We start from the raw sequence: 19,779 nt of genomic DNA, 5'->3' as shown, positions 1-19,779 counted from the left end.
CGATTTCCTGATTGAATCGACGATAAAACAAATGGAGTGCTCAATTTAAATAGATTGAATGGGATTTATGTTTCATTTCGTGAGCTTCGGCGTGAATCAGTGGGATCCCGCGCTGTGAACACTGGCCGCCACGACAGTTGCGGCCGCGCCACCCGCTTTAAAATTGAAACCGGAATTTCATCGCTTTATAAAACTAATTATAAAACTCAAACGGATGGGCTCACACCAATTTCATGTTCCTAATTAACGTAGTGTGCGATACGTGGGCGGGTGATGCGAATGCAGTTACAATTTACAAGTTTGCGTGTTCGCCGGCCATGTGACGTGGCGCGCGGCACGCACGCGCTGCGCTATCGAGCCGGGACCAACTGTTGAGTGCTATCTCCCACCCGGCCACCCTACACCATCATGCCTTTGAGATACAGCTCGGCCTCGGCTCCCCTCGCTGCCCTCCTACGCGCCTGACGTCATCACCCACAGTCATATGCTCCCGATGGGCGACGGCGGGCGACGTGTGCGTTCACGTTACATCATTAAATTTTACTGTGAACGAAATTAAAATCGCGTGTTTTATGGTCCTGTTGATTGCTGACGGCGCAACGCAGTGCCTACAGATCAAACACCTGATTGCTGCTACAATGGAACAAGATTGGCGTTTTGAGTGACTTGTATACACAACACATGTCCCTTATGCTCGAGAATACACATTCATGATTTATTTGATGTTTTATTATACAATTTTCAGTCCCATTTAACTTGTACATCAGCAACGAGAGAAACAAGATTTTGCACTGGACTGACAAGAAGTATCTGTTATGTATTTAGTTGTTTACCACACCCTACCTAAGTTTACATAGTTTCGAAACTATTAAACAGAGCATTGTGAAGGAAAAACATTAAATAAGATTATGGGGAAACTTGTTTGCAACTCAGTTAACTGTTGATACTTACTAGAATAGTTCGAAGTACGAAACAATACACAACAATGGAAGAAAAGTCGTTGGCAAAGAAATTAAAAAAGTACGTTTTGGAGAAGAAACGAATGAAAGCGTTACTGAAGACCTGTATGAAGGTATTACTTTTGAGTTTTTAACCAACATTCTTAGACTGAGGCAACAAAATATGAGTTAAAGAGGCACTTATCTGAAAGTAAGTACAAAACACGGGCACATCACTCCACCACACAACGGGGAAAATTCGTGGAATTTATAACAGAAATCGTTTATTCACAAAACACGCCGAAGTTCCCGGTTCCCACAAAGCAGGCACTTACGTAACTTGGCGCAACTTTGACACGTGATGATTACTTGTCACAGAATGTGGGAGGAGCCAGCACTCCGTCACTCCCGCACTCTTGACACCTGTCGAACCTAAGCCAGACTGATTGGAACTTACTTTCAGGATTTCGCGGATTTCGGGAGCTTACACAATTATTATTTATGTTTGTAAATTTGTCACGTTAAATATTGATGTAAGCTGAGATGAGATTTAAGGTACATTCTTTTGGTGGTATTATCTGTTATCGGATGTTCGGAGCAATGCATATTAATGTTATAAAATTGAAGATTTATAGTTGAACGTGTTAATATCTCCGATTAAACGTTTAGTCGGGAAATCTCTACTACATTTTCATTTAACTTTATTTTACTACTTTTGAAATCTGATCGCTGATAGTGACCACTAACAATAAAACTATTCTATTATGTATAGTATATATCAATAGAACCACTCACTTACAGTATCTGTCTAATGTCTAATTGAGTTTAAGACACTTTAAGAGCCTGAGCTACCATCGAGCTTGGTTAAGATCCTTAATTTTTTCCTTACATTGTCTGACATTTCCTTTTTCAAACACGGACCCGGGTCCGAAGTTGTAAGGATGTTCCCGAGAGTACACTGGTGACTCGACTCTCTTAATTACCCATCCAAATTCCCGACTAGATAATAAAGTTAAATTGAGTAAATTGCACAGGTGGCCGACATAACGTAAACGTCGACTCCTGTTTAAATAGCCTCTAATCGGACGTTTTACCTTTTAACTGCCACTTAAAAGCTGCCTCGTTAGTACTCATTGCTTAGACTATGAATTATGTCAATTATTTTAACTAATCACTAATTGTTAATTGCAGTTTAGACTTTAATAAAGATTAGGATTGAATAAATATACAAATCGTTATTTCGATATTATGTACACATATTTAATGACTAATTTATTTACACCCAATTTATCAACAACATATTAAACATAATCATAAAATATCATAAAACCAATGTGTGACTCTTAAAGATTAAAAATATGAAGCACTTTAATAAGCTTCCGAAAATAATCAACTAACTGTAGCACCCATAATGAAAAACGCAAGCAATTTTGTTTTTTTACCTTTTTAAACTTTACCTATTCGTATTAACCGTTCCTGTATTAAAGTCGCGCCGGTATAAAACATGTATTTTGCTAATTTATTTTTATGTCGGCGTATGTATCGCCGCGGTGGTCGTTCCGGCAGTTAACACAAATTGGACCAATTACCGTCGTCTACAACGAAGATACCAATTGGATTACGAATCTAAATTCTTCCTTTAACCCCTGGAAGTCCTCGTTTTAGAAGGTAACATTAATATGGTTGCCCTGAATTTAATTACACAAATGGCAACTCGACAGCACATATGTAACTCCGCTTGATGAGTTGTTACGTCAACGACACGCACAGTTTATGGGATTAATATGTTAACTAAATGCAAATAGTAGAACATCGCCGACGTACTCAGTGTTGTCTGTTTGTAGGCACTGGCGCAAACACAAATGTTTAGATAGACAGTGTTTCAGTCACGACTGATAAAATTAATATTCTATAATGTATTTTAATAAGTGTAAAAATCGCTTGCCTAACCCATATTGTACCTAAACAAATAAAAATCGAATGCTCTACTTTCGAAACCGTATGGTTTATTTATGTCATAATAAAACCGCGCGTTATGGCGTCTCGTTCATAGCCCTTACACCGTCGGATAACACCATATCCTTGTAATCAATTTCATGTTTACGTTATCAAAGCGTCGTTTCGCGGCGCGAGTATCTAATGTGAAATATATCCATTAACGTTTTCAGTTAAATACTTGTTTATCGAACCAAATTGCTATTCCTAGCAGCCCGAGCCTCCTCGTTAATCCAAACTAACTGTTCATCCATTAACAAATTGTAACGTTGCCGGAACGGAACACGTGCAATCCGTACCGTTGGCTTTTCTTAACTCGGTGGGTTTCGAGCATGCGAGTCGATTAAGGGTGCGTGCTCGGAATCGGCATGCGCTCATTACTCCTCCCTATTCATTACTCGTCGGCTAGATAACTAATAGTCGACGTCTTAACGCGTTTCACTGAGAACAGTTATTTCAATGAAGTCGCCTCGGAGGGGCTCCGCGCGCTCTCGACTTATTCCAGCCGTTTCGCTAAGTTGTACAAGCGCGCATATTAACACTTTGATCCAGTGAGTATAATGTAATCGTTCCGACGCCGAGTTACACCGACAATGTGTTCACGGGGATTACAGACATCGACATCGTGTCTCGATTGTACACGGAGAATTACGTTTAATTAAATAGTTATGTAACTTGCCCAAACTGTTCTGTGTGACGTGTTCAGCGTCATATTAACGTGGAGATATTGATTTTATTTTAAAACAATGAGTGTCTTGTGATTTGTTTTTCTGCAACGGATAATTCTAACATTCCTATCAACAGTTCCTACGGTGGTTATGGCAATTTATAGTTCCATCTGATGATGCAAAAATTTATTTCCACGAAACACAAATTGTCCTAGACATCATCTATAAAAATATGTATTGTTTCAGTACACGGGCACTGGAATGGGTGGAGGATGCGGCGCGGCCGGAGGTCGCGTGCCGACGGCGGCGTCGCCCGCCAACACGGCGTCCTCGTCGTCGTCCAACACGGGCTCGGCGGGCGGCACGCGCTCCACCAGCCTGAGCACCGCGCCGCCGCCCCCGGCCTCCTCCGCCTCCACCACCGGCGCCGCGGGCGAACAGCTCAGCCGCACCAACCTCTACATCCGAGGCCTTAGCCAAAACACCACCGATAAAGACCTTGTTCAGATGTGCCAAATGTAAGTCTTTGTCACCACATGCTCCATAACGGTGCACCATCGGTAGATTTGCTACCAGAGGTAGAATTTTGACACATTTTGTATGGAGCTTATGTCAAAATACTATCTCTAGTAAGCAAATCTACCGATAGGTAGGTTACGCCGTATGTCTCCATGCTCTACTCCGTTCATGTGACAACTCTAATGTTTCAATTGTTTTCAGGTATGGCAACATAATTTCAACAAAAGCTATTTTGGATAAGAATACAAATAAATGTAAAGGTAAACAACATTCATAACGTACGTCCTCTTTATATACACTGTCATAGCGAGTTACCAAGTTATCTACATGTAAAGTACTATATTAGTTACTAATCTGTGCATAGTATCTCACGTATGTATTTAAATATTGTTTTACAATTTGTTAATTGAATAGAGTTGCATTGATACGATTACTACGTAATTGATTATTTAAAACAATATATTAATATTTTCTAGAATACCATATACCTACCTTCATTAAACTAACCCATCTATGGTGAGACTTTTTTCCAATATATGCACGAACACTAGATACATTCAATTTAATTCATATTTATGACATTCTCATATTATAAGTGTTTATTTTATATAATTTTTATCGTAGAACTATTATCATGTTCACTATATTTGCACCCAAGCACAGATGATACTAAATTATTACCTCGATATGAAGTTCGCACAGTAATTTTAATGTTCATCACGATGTTGCCCTTTTTCGATGTCACATTTTCCATCACGCTAATGTCGAGTAGGCAATATACTCGCTCTCATTAGTTACATATCAAGTGTATGTACCATAGCTGTTCTTTCTTTGGAATTTTAGATATCTGTTTCAACATACATAAGACCAAGCATGAGTCATCATCGAGATTTAAAACTTTTTTTTTCTAAGGTGGTCCGACTCAGCTGAGGTAACCTTCTACTATAAAATTGTTACTCTTTTCCCAGGTTACGGTTTTGTAGATTTTGAAACAATCGCATCGGCTGAGGCAGCTGTTAAAGGATTACAAGCCAAAGGTGTTCAGGCCCAGATGGCTAAAGTGGGTATCTGGTTCCTGCGTAGACTGAACCGTGTACGTTGTGCATGCAAGTAATACTATTATGACTAACCGCCTGCTCCTTGTCCGCTCTCTCATCCCATCGTCTTCTACTTCTGCTCCTTCGCCTTACGAACGAACACCTACACTAACTCTTAACTCCCTGTTCCGTCTACAATCCTTAATATCTAATGAATGTCCAAAAGCCATTAAACAAAATGGAATGGCAACTGTGAAATTAAGCGCAGCGCTATTGGCGCTTGCCCGGACTTGAAAACGTATAATGAATGCTTTTGAACCTTTCATAATTTAATTTATACTGTTCGTTACTTAGCAAGATGGCAGACTTTTCGCCATTTAAACAGTTGCCTTCCCCATTGATCCCAACCCTTTATTCCGTCTTCCCTTACTTATAGCTTTAGTACTTATACCCCTTATCTATACAAGAAGTGCTGTTAACATACATAACTGACCGTAAAGAGAGTGTACCCCATGTTGTAAACTTTGCTAGACTTGATATTATGCGTATTGTAGCATAAAGCATCCCGATCCAAGTAATTTGAGGTAAAATATTCAATGTGTTCCTATTTTCCAGCCATATAATGCATAAATTTGTTTGATTCAATAGATTGTCTGTCTAGAAGTAGGTCCTGTGTTTAGATCATCGACAATATGGGCGATAAATACTTTGAAATGTCCCGGTATTAACAGCTACCAAAGTACACGATCATTCATTTGTGTAGTCCATTTTGGGAAACAACACGAGTGGTAATGTTGTGTCAGCGTATTCACAAACGAACAATGTAACACTAATGTGTTGTAAGTATGCTATCCCTTCAATGGTACGCAAACCGACGCAAATAATATAACGCTTACTTAATTCTATACTTCAGACATTGTTTCATCCTATTAATTCTATACTTACTATTGTCGTATGCTTCAGCGTTATAACAATGTATAATTATATTATCGCTACTGGGCTCGGGTATTCTATGCTTTCGATATTAAATTAGTGTGTATGCGAATTTTAACAAGCTTCGTAATTTCTATGCTAATGTATATGCCCATGTCGTTGATAACACTACGTAATATTAGTACATTAGATCAATCTGCTGATATACGTCAGAGCTGGCTTCAGTGTCTAGATATTCTATGCGGGCTTCAAGCTAATCTTAACATTCTAAGAACAATTTCACAGACACGTTGAATTAACGCTTAGACATAAATTAATAGTTAACAAAATAAACACGACATGTCACGCAGCCGATGATATCTTGTGACGTCACGGTCTGCTCATCACAAGTACACACATTGGAAACATGTAAATAAACCAGTATGTATTAACTCCTCGATGATAATGCTTTCCTAATGGTGGCTGGAGAAGGCAACCAAACGATGGAATCTTGTGTCGTAAGCGCACACCATAGCATTTACAGTGGTTCCGGGGCTTATCACATGGTATTCAATTCTCAATCCCCCACAATAACTGAATGTGCCAAGCACTTTCAAAGTATTTCAACAGCAGCACTTGTTTATTGCTAGCTACCCGTTGTGGTGCTCGTAACTTTCTGACCATGTCACTGAAACTTCCAATTTGAATTTTTAAACATTGAAGATTTGGAGAGCAACTACTTCACCTATTACTCCGGGGCATTTACAGCAACAAGAGCAGGATCCCACCAACCTGTACATGGCCAACCTGCCACCGCACTTCAAGGAGAATGATGTGGACCAACTGCTGGCCAAGTTTGGCCAAGTGGTGTCCACACGAATCTTGCGTGACACCCACGGCCAAAGCAAAGGTGTGGGCTTTGCAAGGATGGAGTCCAGGGAGAAATGCGAGCAGATTATCCAAGTAAGTGAAAACAGTTGTCTTATATCAGTTACTGATCAAAACAAGCCCTTAAAACGTTTCAATAGAACAATTAGAATTACTCAGAAATGAAAAGTTAATAACAAATTCCAACACGAAAAAAAACATATGCGTGTATTTTCTTCTAGATGTTTAACGGGAACCCAATTCCGGGAGCCAAGGAGCCTCTACTAGTTAAGTTCGCTGACGGCGGTAACAAGAAAAAGGCGCTGTACAACAAACAAAACGATAACAATGGAAGAGCATGGCGAGACAACAACGACTCCATTACCCAGGTAGTCAGTTGACAGCTATCTATTCACTCTAGCTTGGAGGCCCTACTATTAAAGACTTGTACCATATACTGTGACTCAATACGACCAATGATTCATTACTGATTCATCACAATATTGCGATAGCTTAACTTAGAACTTTGCAACTATAACAGGAATACAATACACCAAGCCTGTGGTCGAGTAGATCAATAAATAATCTAACATTAATTTTAATAACTAGATTTTTCCAGATCAATGACTTGTGACAATTTAGTTTACTTAGAAGACCGTCCATCCTCAACTTCACGTCAGTTCCGATGCCTTACCTGGAGAGCCAATCAATAACATCGTGTAACCACGAGGCCCTCCGAAAGTTTTAATGTAATTTAACAAATAAAGTGAAGTTTCTAGCAAAGAACGGGCACCTCACGTAACTCAAAGTCTTCATTAGCGATAAAATTAGCATAAGTCGCCTTCCGGCAGCGATAGTTGTGCAAGTTTTATCAGGTCGGCGGCGTCGCTTGAGTTACAAGTGCAGGGGAGTGTCGCACTGTATTAATATGTAACTCGATGTCCATGACGACACGACTTCTTTGTTGAAGTAAAGAAAAGAAATGGCAATCAATCCCCCTTAGTCACTGAATTTGTTATAATCTCTTAATCCTTTTTCAGTCTAAATCAATCCAATACTTTTAGGTGTTATATCATTTTAAAGCGTCAAAATAGATATTTTAAGATAAGCTAATGTTTCAACTTGACGAATTCCAGGCCGCAATGGCTGTAAGTGGCGTTTACGCCGGAGGAGTCGGCGGAGCTGGAGCTGGAGGCGAATGCGCTGGAGTGTACCGCGGCGGCGGCAGCGTGTACGGCGTGGCGGCGTTCCACCACCACCCGCAGCTGCACCACCACCACCACGCGGCGCACCCGGCCGCCTGGCTGGCGCCCTACGCCGCGCTCATCCCGCCCGCGCACCCCGCGCACCACGCTACGCACCCCGCGCACCCACATATACCCATCGACGCTGTGCCTAGCCAATATGTAAGTGTCCCGTATTAATTCACACTACTGACACTGGCCCGTTTCCTTCCCAGGTACAATCTGTCTTGTCTTCTGTAAGTAACCTCATTCCAGAGGGCCAGTTGTCACCCAAGCCGGGACACGAGGAGTGCGGTGGTTAGCGACCTTTGCAAAACGGAATAACGGCCTTAAAATGTAGACTCATCGAGTCGAAGGGTTTACGAGAATGTTCAGTCAAAACAATGCTAGACTGATGGTGATTCTCTGTTTTCCAGGTAAACTGGGACAGCTTAAGGCCGGAAAATGAGTTATACGTGAGTGCACAGTAAAATTGTAATCGAACGCTCTAACCTTCCGTGTCCCATTGCTTACGATCCACCGCTCACTTAGCGCTCCTCTCGCTTTCTCTGCCACACGTTATGCTGCCACTCTGCTATATACGACACTAAGTGCCTGGTGTTACCTCGTGTTTGCTAAAATGGGAAATTAATAATAAAAACAAAGATGGATGATGTTTAACCGATCAATGGAAGTACTGAAAATTAACACACCTGGGGCCATGAATATATCGATAGAGCGTTGAGTCGGCACGATGTTGTGTTCCAGTACTTCTCGTCGCATCCGTATCAGTACTTCGCGGGTCCGACACCGCCGATCATCCAGATGCCGATGGAGAGCGAGCACGCGTCCACGGCAGCTTCACCCGACGAGGCCTACCAGCCGTACCCGCCTCCCAAGTAGACCGTAAGCCACGCTACAACACTACGTGCTGTACACGAGCCAAAAATCAAAGCAACTGTGACTTTTTACGATGTTAATTTGTTTTAGTTTTAATTTGCGGCCGTTATAGACTTCATCGAAAGCTCCGCTGCGCGGCGCCCTCGCTCCGCCGGCGCCCTAACTAGTTGTTAAGCCTTACTATACTTGATCGCCTCGACTATTTATTTTCTCGACGGGCTTCGTATTTGGCTGGTCCTCTTGGCTTTATGCTGGACGTTCGATTTGCTGTGATGTTTTGATGAGGTCTTTTGACGGTTCGAGGAGAGGATTTGATGTATAGATATAGTTGCAATTTTAAAAGTGTTTTGCATTATAATTTTATTATTGTTTTATGAAAATTCATTAAGATTTTAGGCGCAGATTTCGTACATGTTGACAGAATTATTTAAGATAGTTAGGTATTTATTTTAGCATAGATTGTTTTCTTGCATGAAGCGACAAATCAAACTTGTCCTCAATGCAAAGAAGTCGGTAAATGTTATCATTTTATTTTGATTGCTAGTGTCATATTCAGAACCGTAACTATTGCGTTACCGTTTGATTTGTGACAGCGAACTAACACAAACATCACTGAAATCAAATAGATGGTGCAATCACATTTTACAAAAGTATACCTATATATATTGAAATTTTTAGAGAAAATAATTTTTGTCCTTTTATTTAAATGAATTTTTGTTACATCGGAGTGTATGAAGAGAGCAATATCTGAGAATCGTATAGAAAGATAGGTGGAAAAGGTCATATCATGGAATCAAAAATATTAACAAAAATTGTAAAGAATAATGAAATGATTAGGTATGTGTGTAAGGGTTAGTAATGGTGGATACACCGATTAGATCTTGTACGATAAAAGCCGGAGATTTAGAATCTACCGATGAGTTTAGGTATTTTTAAAATACAATCGTTGCGTCATTTTAAAGTCGAAAAACATAAATACAGGCAGCTCTACGTAGTCAAACATAAGTTTCGCTACAGGAGCCATGGGGCAGTAGCTCCGGCCTCGAGCGAGGAGACCACCATCCTGCGTGCGAATTGTGTAGACTAATATACGTTTAGCATGGTGCTCTAACTCATTATGTTCCCAGAATATGTGTATGGATATGTATAACAGTATTATTTATCAGGAACAATGTTCATACTGGCGCAGTCTTCCAAAGATCGCGATTCATTAGTTATGGCTCACTGACCCAACGAGCGCCACGTGTATGGGCTGTCAGCCAATTTAAATTTACCTTTCAATGAATAAAATAAACAACCTCACTGAACAAATCTATTGCTAGTAAGAGGTACAGAGGTACATAGAAAACAATATTCCTCCTTAAAGTCATACTTTTCTCATCACAAATAGGATTATCGATTTCGTTTTAGTTTCTGCATAATGTAGATGCGATTTATTAACAAACTCCAATAACAATAACGTCGTTGCCAAACCCGAACACAGACTGAATTTATGTATACCTACTTGAAGTTCGTTATATTTGTGATCCGCGTTTAGTTGATGTTGACACACACACTGCGAGGTGTCGCGTGTGGCGCAGTGGCGCACTCTGCGCATGCGCACACGACTCGTGTACTACGACTACTGCATGGTTAATGACTTCCAACGTGACGTCTGCGCTTGTAGGCACGACAGTGCTGATGATACGGCAACATTTAGCAATAAGCAGTTGTATGTAAAGTCTATTTATACATTTTACGAGTCTATACAAATTTTTGTACGTTGAAAACACGTGAATAATGAAATGATCCTTTTTTGAGAATCATGTACTGAATCAACTGTAGTTGTTATTTTGTAGGCGGTCGGCACATTCCATTAGAGAAAACTCAAACAAAAATTCCACGATTGATTTCCACATTATAAAATGTAAATGGATTTGAAATCCAAAGTGTAAGTAAACACCGTTTTGGTGTAATTGAGCACTTTTTGTACCATCACGTAGGTTTTGGGTACACTTTATGACTTTATATGAAATTTGATATTTTTATATTGAATATATATAAATTATACATGGATATGTATACATGTATATACATTGTTGATGGGTACGAGTAAAAGCCTACTATATCGCAACTGTTTAATTCTATTTTGGCACGCAAGACATCAGAACCAAAGTATACAAATCATTAAAGTCGAGTAAGAAGTAGGAGAATATTTATACAACTCAGGGACTGAAGACTAGTTAAATGTTTGATATATTAACTGTATTTTAACTGACAATTAAGCGGTAACCTCTTTGTTCAAAACCTGTGAACCGACTTGAAAGAAACAATACAGGAACTGAAACTAGCTGACGGCAGGTTTTGAATGAATAACGTAGATTTTGAACGAGTAGTGGATCTGTACTTGATTTGTAAACAAACATTTTGATTTATTCAGGAGAAGGCTGAATCTGTACTGTTGTTCCGTAATCAATTACTTTTTCGAATGTACATACATTAGCTCAAGAAATTTTCTCCGTTAACGTGAGTAACGTGACGTACTGCTAAACATCTTCCATGTAGAGGCACAACGCTGACAAGTCACGAGTGTGAACAATAAACTGACAAAACGCAAACACGTGGGTAGCCCCAGATAGTAGTTGTATTAGCTGACTGCCTCCTCTACCTGCGCAACAACGTACGACCGCAGAGCCGACGAGCCGCACCCTAGCTCACGTCAAGGCAAAGTGAGATTTTTATTAGTGTAACGTTCGAGTGAGACGTGTGTGAACCACAATACTCCGTAGATCAGTGGCGGCCCCGGTCGACGTCTGATCAAGCCAAATTTTATTGTACTGAATAAGAACCGCCTTTACTTGTGAAATGTAATAACCATAAAGTGCAATGTAGTACCGAGCGTCCGCCGCGTGGTACTTAGTTAAGTATTGATCGTTTAGTGTTCCACGTACACTGTGGCTTCCTGTAAATGCAGTCTTCCGATAGATATTTCCGCTAAACTTTGCATTTAAAATTGATGTCAATGTATTAAATAAATTCATTTCACGTTATTACGAGAATCACCAAGCCTTGGTTACGTACTGTTTGTAAGTGGATCTTATGATTTCCTGGCTCTAATGTTTTAGTTTCATTCCAATGAGCAAATCGTTGTCTCCGTAAATCGTTGTATAAAGCAAATGTGTATTTTGTAGGGACATGTACATGTACCAATGAGCTCACGTATCGCACGTGAAGTATTCGTCTAAGTGACTTGTAGTTATAGCGTGGCACGGTCCTGGTAGTAGAACGCCGTCGAAAGCAAAGTATTTTAGCACGAAATTATTTTTCTAATGCTTCCCTTCCATTTAAGCAATAATTAATTGATTTGATGGTAGTGCCTTCAGCTTCCTCTAAAGTAATGCTCAGATTGAATACAATATAGCAGTTGCATGTGCTTTACACAATATTTTTACAGGTAAAAGAAAACTTACCGTATTACATAAACGTAGTGATAATGTAAAAACTATGTTTAAATATTTTGTATTAACAACTTAATGATGATAATGTGGCTGTCTAATCGTTGCATTTTCCACACATGATGTAAAATGAATTGAACTCGACAGTGACGTAGATGTTCCTAGTTAAACCACTTGTACATTCTAGACATGTGTGATAACTGATAACAATACTTTGAGATTACGGGCGATGATTTGTAATACATTACTATGTGTAGTGACGACTAACAAAACATAAGATGAGCACAAAGATGCGATTGGGGAACCAAGTCTTGAAAACCAAAACTATGTTTCAACAGAAAATGTCATGTCGATGAATAGAAATGTTAAGTAGATGTTTTTAAAAATAAGTCATTTAGATATAAGAGAACGCACGGTTACGTCGATACAGAGAATAGTAAAGCTACGGGCAAGTTAACGAATGACGGCTAGGATTAGTTGTTAGGCTTAACTATAGATAGGTTAGAATAGAAAACAATGTTTCGACGCTAAGATAGATAGCATAGAGCCTTAGATTTAATATATTGTCGGGCGAGGCGGCGCGGGCGCGCGCCTGCCGGCTCTAGGGTAGTTTCCTTTGTTAGTTTATTAAATAATTTAATTTGAATGGACTGAAGCCTGCACGCCGCGCTCGCGCGCCTCGCCCTTACCTAAGTAAGGACGTCTAAAAGAATAGTGAACACATTCTTGATAAGTTTCAGTTGAACAAGTTTGCTTTCACCTCTTTCGTTATGTAGTTGAATAAGTGTAAAGAAGAAAATTACATGAAAAAAACGGAAGTGTCGATACGAATGTATTTGTCCAATGTGTATTAATATAGTGTGGTGTTCTACCCAGCAGACTAGTCTAGACAGTAGAATAGTATAGGTAAATATTTAGGTAGGTAGTATTATAGAATTATGAATGCAAAAAAATAAAACTTGATAAAATGTAAAAAAAAAATGAAATGAAATTGTTGGTAAGACAGAATTATTTTTAAGGGACATGTTGCTTCGTTGTGTTATGATGTGAGGTTTGGCATAACTATGATAATAGTGTAAAAGCAATTCTCGCAGAGAAAAGACAAAGAGGAAAGTTATGTATCTATTTTGTTACAAAGTGTTTGCAAGTTTCTATATTGTGCTATGAGCATTTTACGTGACCCGCATTATTTATAGTTATGCTGAATGGAATCTAAAATATAATATTAATAAATCAAAATGGTACTAAGAAGCATGTTTTATTGTGACGAGTCATGTTCCTTTGCATTGAACATATTTTGTAAGAGCAAAATGATTGAATAAAACAAGCGAAACCAAATCTAGTACATTATTTTCTTTCCATACCCCTATCTAGTATATTACCTGTAGCACACACACACACGTACACATGACATGTGACAATGAACGTAAGTATGCAAGTTACATCCAATCAGATAATAACAAAAAAAAACTGGCAGTATAGTCGACAACTCTGTACTAGAGACTCGGTTGCCATTCAAGAAAAAAAAGTATTTTCTTGAGAGAATTTCAAAATTCATATCCAACCCGTGATGGTGGAACTATGGGCCTTCTCTACGATAAGGGAGTTTGCCATAACCTTTTTTGATGACATAAGACATTTGAGGTAAACGAGCAGACAGATCGCCTGATGATAAGCAATTGCCGCCGTCCATGAACACCCGAAATACCAGTGGCGTAACAAATGCGTTGCCGGTTTTTTGGGGGTCGGGGATTGGAAAGATTGGGAAGCCCCTTCCGAAAATTGGTAATTGGGCCTCGGTAACCTCACTCAAACAACGAAACAGTTTTCTGTGAGGCCGTGGTGTCACTCCAGTCGAGCCGGCGCATTCCGAAGTATGGCTCTCACACACTTAAGATCTCCACGTTATGCTACAAGAAGAATAGTGAAAATAGGTGTAATGGCATTTTTGTTGGCTCCTAAATTGTTCTTACGACACAACAGTAAGCTAATTACAAGATAAGCATAGAGGGCTTAATATTAAAGTCCTTCTATAAGTTTTTCTCCATAAGTAATGAAACTATGCAGTAGCTGAACAACCGACTGCTGCTCCACGTGTCGCGGGTTCGATTCCCGCAGAGAAAATCATACCAACTCCAAAGAGAATACTGAGAAAATAATCTAAAAAAAACAAACTCATAAAATTCAACTTATTTATTACTTTCGTATTTATCTGCTAACAGAAATATTAATCTAAATAACATGACGTACACCTTAGACGGACATTACGATTCCAATTTTAAATAAAAACTTGGAATATATTGTAAAAAAATAAAATCAAAAACGTCAAAATGTTCGAACACTATTAGGTGTTTGGTCGGTCACTAAGTTAAAGTTAACCCTTACGCGGTCTCGTAGTGTTTCGCTTTGAATATCCTAAGCGTGTTGTCGCAGGAACCGCTGACCAGCAGCGAAGGGTTAGACCAATCACAGCACAGCACTTTGTCTTCGTGTCCGCTCAAGTCGTAGAGAGGTGTACGTGGACTGGAAAATGTAATATTCCGGTATTAATTTGGTAAAAGACCCTTCTAAAGCGCAATGCATAATTTATTAAATTAAATGCATAATTTACAAAAAACTGACTCAAGCGGAAGCAAATTAGATTTAAAGTTCATTAAATTAAAGTTAAATTTAAAGTACAACTTAAGCTTATGCACAAAAATCGCACAGAAAAAGATAAAGGAATAAAATAAAGCCATATGCTCAATCTTTTCGAAGCCAATAAGCAATAAAAACTATTTTTGCGATCAGTAGATGGCGCTAGTTTCGTTTAAGATCCTATTGGGCCAATCACTGTATCTGATTTATAATAACCAACCAATGGATTTAAAATAGCAAATAGTGTATTGCAGAAGACCGTTTGCTACTTTAGGGCCTTTAGCGATGATATTAAGACTTATTATTAGATAACTTGTGTTTAAAATACCTTCTAGTCTCCCATAGTTTAACTTGGCCGTCGTAACCAGCTGACAGGAACAATGTGTCTCGCGTTTTGGACCAACGGACGGACTGCACCCAACCAGTGTGTGAAGTGAACGTCGTCTTGACAATACTTTCTATAAAAAAGTGGGTATCCAATATGTTTTAAACTGTTTGTTAAAAAGTCGCTCTTATTTCTTAGACAGTAAAGTCGTTTTTAGCATGATTGCGATTTGAACTGAGTTTAATTCCGACTCCATACAAATCCAGATATATCATATCTACAAATAAATTTTGATTTCATTGAAAAAAAAATTATTAGTCTAAATTATGTGACAGTTGATCAAGCTGTATCGGGTTCAATACCCGAGTTGAAAGAATATTTTTGGACTATCGAAATTCTTACTAAGAATATGGAAGAACAGCCTAACCTGGAGGAAGGCTTGTGTTACTAAATAACTTAGCAATATTTCTCTGTACAAATATGAAATGATGTCCAGTTTCGAAAATAATAAGAATAATGATAATTTAAGTTAAATAGCTACGATATAATAGAGGGCATACCTGTAGATCGAGGATCGTAAAGACGAATGTGTCGGTCTGCTGACGCCGTAATGATGCTGTTATTTAGCGGAGACCAATCCACGTCAAAGAATGCTTTATTGCCTGTAAGTAAAATAAAACCATATTAGTAAACTAGCCTCTGCCAACTACTTCGCCCGCGTTTCCATAGGATAAAGTAGTCATGTGTAATTCCAGTTCCAAATTTCATCCCGATCCCTTCAGCTATTTTGACATGATTGAGTACCAAACACACAAACTTTCGCATTTATAATATGACATTTAACATTCACAATTCACATTACTCAATCAACTCAATGAATATCCCAAGACGATATTCATGTTACAAAGAGAAAGAATGCAAAAAAAATACTATTATTAGTCTTGTCTTAAATAAAATAGTATGGTACGATCAACCTATAAAGGTTGATCAACCTTAGTAACAGTTAAGAGTTTAAATTGCGTAGACCTCTAGTAATTTATGAACACTTACCAGCAATTTCCTGCTTGATGCCACCGAGCTCGCAGTCCCACAGTTTCAACAGATGGTCCCACCCACTGGACAGTACTGTGTTGTAATCCATCCATTGTACACCCGACACTGCTTCTCGATGGCCTTTCAATGTGGTTAATGGCTCCTAGAAATTTATAGATAAATATTCAATTTGCTTCATGTTTTTCTGACTAAAGTCTTGACTATACGATTGGCGCGGTGGCTGTACAACTTGCTGCGTAGAGGGTGCGATTCCCGCATGGGGCAATTTTTTGTGTTATCCGGGTCTGAGTGTGATGTGTATGAGAAAACCATGATGCAGGAGGAGATACTAATGTGGGGCTAGTTGTTAAAAATTTAGTATTTTCTTAAAAAATAGCACACAGCACTCTTTGAAAACAATCTTTCGATAGCTAAAGGACTGTCTTGATAACTCAAATGTGTAAGGATAGCCGGTGTAATGAAAAATTAAGAAAATATCCTATGCAATAATTTAAGAAAATACAAGCACTCACCCTAGCTTTCCCATGATCTGGTTTACTTTTTTTCTTTGCAGGTGCACTGTCTTCCTCTGTTAGACCTAAAAATGCACAAAAATCATATTATCTACCGTAATAATCACACATTAAGATTAACTAATTATATTCAAAAGCATCTCTTTGGTCTTATCTCAATAAATAATGAACTTTAAACTCACTGGTACTCCACAAGCTAACATTGTTATCCCAGCTGCCAGTCGCAAAGCGGGTCGAATCAGCGGACACCGCAAGACACTCAATGCCCTTCTCGTGACCCTGGCAAGTCACCACACAGTCTACTGAGTTACGAGGAACATTCCAAACCCATAACATTGCTGACTGGTCGTGAGAGCCACTGAAATTAAATTAACAAAGTTGTTATGATGATCATAATATAGCAGATGGTAACTTCCTGACACCTACTGGTGACCGCTTGGATGATGCGCAACTTCATTGTAGACTTTATTATGTAATGTTTTACTATAAAAAGGTAATAATAGTAATAAATTGAAATCAGAATATAAAATTTCGTATATCATAAAGAGTAAGTAGTCAACTCGGACCACATGCCTACGGCCTATTTGGGACGAGTTGCAGAAAATAAAATAAAATAATATTTTTAGTGGTCAACTCGTCCCACGTCACTACCACAATGAGATAAGGTACAGTCAGTAGCAAAAGGGTTAGTCTGGAAATAATAAAGTTATACTACTTTGTTGAAAACAAAAGATTTATTAGGAACTTCATTCTTCATAAATCCGACCTGTTATCATTTATCTTATAAGTGACCTCCATGACCATTGTTTAAGCCACATATGTTTACTATTCTTAGTAATTTTGGGTAACACATGATATGTGTGATTGCTAAAAAAATTTAGGTAATAAATTATTTAACCGACACTAAAAAAGTGGTTCTTACTTCGTAAGGATTTTTTAATACGAAAAAATCTATGAACAAAACGAAAGTAAAGAAAAATAAATTTTAATCTTGTGTTGCTAACTGTAGCAAACATTGATAAAGTTTAAAGATCCATACAAAAAAAAATGGGGGACGAGTTGACCACTAAAATCTTAATTTATTTTTAATTTCCCCAACTCGTCCCAATTGGGCCGTAGGCATGTGGTCCGAGTTGACTACTTACTCATCATAAAAATATAGGTATTTCGAAGAGTGAAATGAGTTAAGTGGCTGTAATGGTGACTAGTAACTGCAAAATCTCCATTCTAAAGCCCAAGTTTCAAATAAGTATTTTGACTGATTTAGGTCCTTTAAGGTTCCGTCCAAAAAGACTCTTCAGAAATATGTAAGGTTCAAGATATCTTTAATATATTAACCCCTTGTCTGTCGGTATATAAGACACAATAGAAACACATTGTCTCGCATAGATCTGCGTTCCGACAGACAACGGGTTAAGCGTCATGAGGGCAAAAGTGACCATCGCTAGCGGAGGACTTGCCTTCAATAGATTTTTGTTAGTAGTCAGTCTTAAAATGGATAGTTCAGAGATGGACAAATCTGCGAAGACTGGCGGTAAAAGAGGGAGGTCCCCCAACAGTAGGCCAACTTTGGCTGATTTAATGAATGATGATTGTTCTATAAGATTCATAATATTTAAGAATTCAATAACCAATATTATTAAGAAACAATAGATCATAACAAAGGTTGAAAGGCTAATTGATCTAAGCATAATTTTTTGAGATATTTAGATACATCATTCAATGGAAGAAAAATCTGATTCCAAATTAGCCTTTCAAACATCAATATTGTTATGCCGTTATATATTGTAATTGAATTACCTGACAAAAACTGCTTGGTCACCTTCAAAAGATACCCAAGAAACTGCTTTGACTGGAGATGTGTGGCCAGGAATGGCCAGTTTATGTTGACCCTTAGTGCTCCAAATATGAATGCTGTTGTCATAGCAACCTGATAGAATCCTGTAAAAGAAAATATATTTTAATAATATAAAACAGAGGTAATAAAACAGTCTATTTTATTTATAACTAAAACCATGTATGTTACTTTTTGATGGCATGAAATTGTGCAACAAACTTTTCTTATAGTAAATTACACTCAAAAATCATCTCTTGTTAGTTGACTTGCTGAATAATGCTGATAGACTCACCAGTTAGTATGTGCATGTACTGTAGACACCCAGTCATCATGCATCAAACAATCCTGAGGTGATGGCGCAGGGAATCTTTCAAGATATTCGATCTCTAATGTATCTTCTGTGGACGCCCCTTTCTCCTGCAGATGTTCTGAGAGCGACGAACACAACAGTTCCCCACATACTAGGAAATCAAACTCTACAGCCTTCTCTATTGAGGGATTGGTCTCCTTCAACAAGGCATTAATCAAAGTATTCAAATCTGCTACTTGGACGTTGCTCTGTATAGCGTATGGACTGTCTGGTACAGCATATCTACGACAAAAACCATATTAAACATGTGCCTCATGCGAATACCTTTAACGCCACGCCGCATAAAGTATTGTTACTTACTGTTCCTGTTTGGTTATAAACCGCACTTGAAGCTGAACTTCAGCTACTTCGGCAGACATTGTGGTCTATTTACATACGAACGATAATTTAGAAAGATTGCACACTAAATAATAAATTAAACGAACAGCTTCACGAGAACTTTAAAAACTCCGTGCCTTCTGAAAAATAGACAAATATTGACACATGCTCTCAGAATTTGACAGTAATGACTTCATTGTGAACGTTTTAAAATTACAGTAGGCAATATTTATA

General features: G+C 38.6%; 2 protein-coding genes across 17 annotated transcripts in view; one reads left to right on the top strand and one right to left on the bottom strand.

Annotated features, from left to right (window-relative positions):
- Nucleotides 1–13,835, top strand: part of LOC118269164 (protein alan shepard) — a 116,925-nt gene extending 103,090 nt beyond the window's left edge. For 8 of the 16 annotated variants that reach the window (XM_035584124.2, XM_050702995.1, XM_035584119.2 and 5 more), the window contains 8 exons: nt 3,848–4,119; nt 4,322–4,380; nt 5,089–5,213; nt 6,793–7,032; nt 7,179–7,328; nt 8,073–8,342; nt 8,597–8,635; nt 8,928–13,835. In XM_035584124.2, coding sequence (XP_035440017.1) covers nt 3,848–4,119; nt 4,322–4,380; nt 5,089–5,213; nt 6,793–7,032; nt 7,179–7,328; nt 8,073–8,342; nt 8,597–8,635; nt 8,928–9,062 — 1,290 coding nt within the window. In that variant the 3' untranslated portion in view covers nt 9,063–13,835. The remainder of the gene's footprint in view (nt 1–3,847; nt 4,120–4,321; nt 4,381–5,088; nt 5,214–6,792; nt 7,033–7,178; nt 7,329–8,072; nt 8,343–8,596; nt 8,636–8,927) is intronic. The other 8 variants (XM_050703015.1, XM_035584126.2, XM_050703030.1 and 5 more) reach the window with 7 other exon arrangements.
- Nucleotides 13,836–14,671: 836 nt separating this feature from the next.
- On the bottom strand, nt 14,672–19,729 carry LOC118269166 (ribosome biogenesis protein WDR12 homolog). The gene is made up of 9 exons (XM_035584129.2): nt 19,528–19,729; nt 19,150–19,449; nt 18,821–18,961; nt 17,203–17,378; nt 17,021–17,085; nt 16,506–16,650; nt 16,016–16,117; nt 15,459–15,588; nt 14,672–15,016 (listed from the first exon to the last, which is right to left on the bottom strand). The coding sequence occupies exons 1-9, from the start codon at nt 19,584–19,586 to the stop codon at nt 14,875–14,877; spliced, it is 1,260 nt and encodes a 419-aa protein (XP_035440022.2). The 5' UTR covers nt 19,587–19,729; the 3' UTR covers nt 14,672–14,874.
- Nucleotides 19,730–19,779: the final 50 nt, after the last annotated feature.

The sequence above is a fragment of the Spodoptera frugiperda genome, chromosome 2 (assembly GCF_023101765.2).
Source record: "Spodoptera frugiperda isolate SF20-4 chromosome 2, AGI-APGP_CSIRO_Sfru_2.0, whole genome shotgun sequence".
NCBI lineage: Eukaryota > Metazoa > Arthropoda > Insecta > Lepidoptera > Noctuidae > Spodoptera > Spodoptera frugiperda.
Note: the sequence above shows the minus strand (reverse complement) of the source record. Positions and strands in the feature narration are given on the sequence as shown.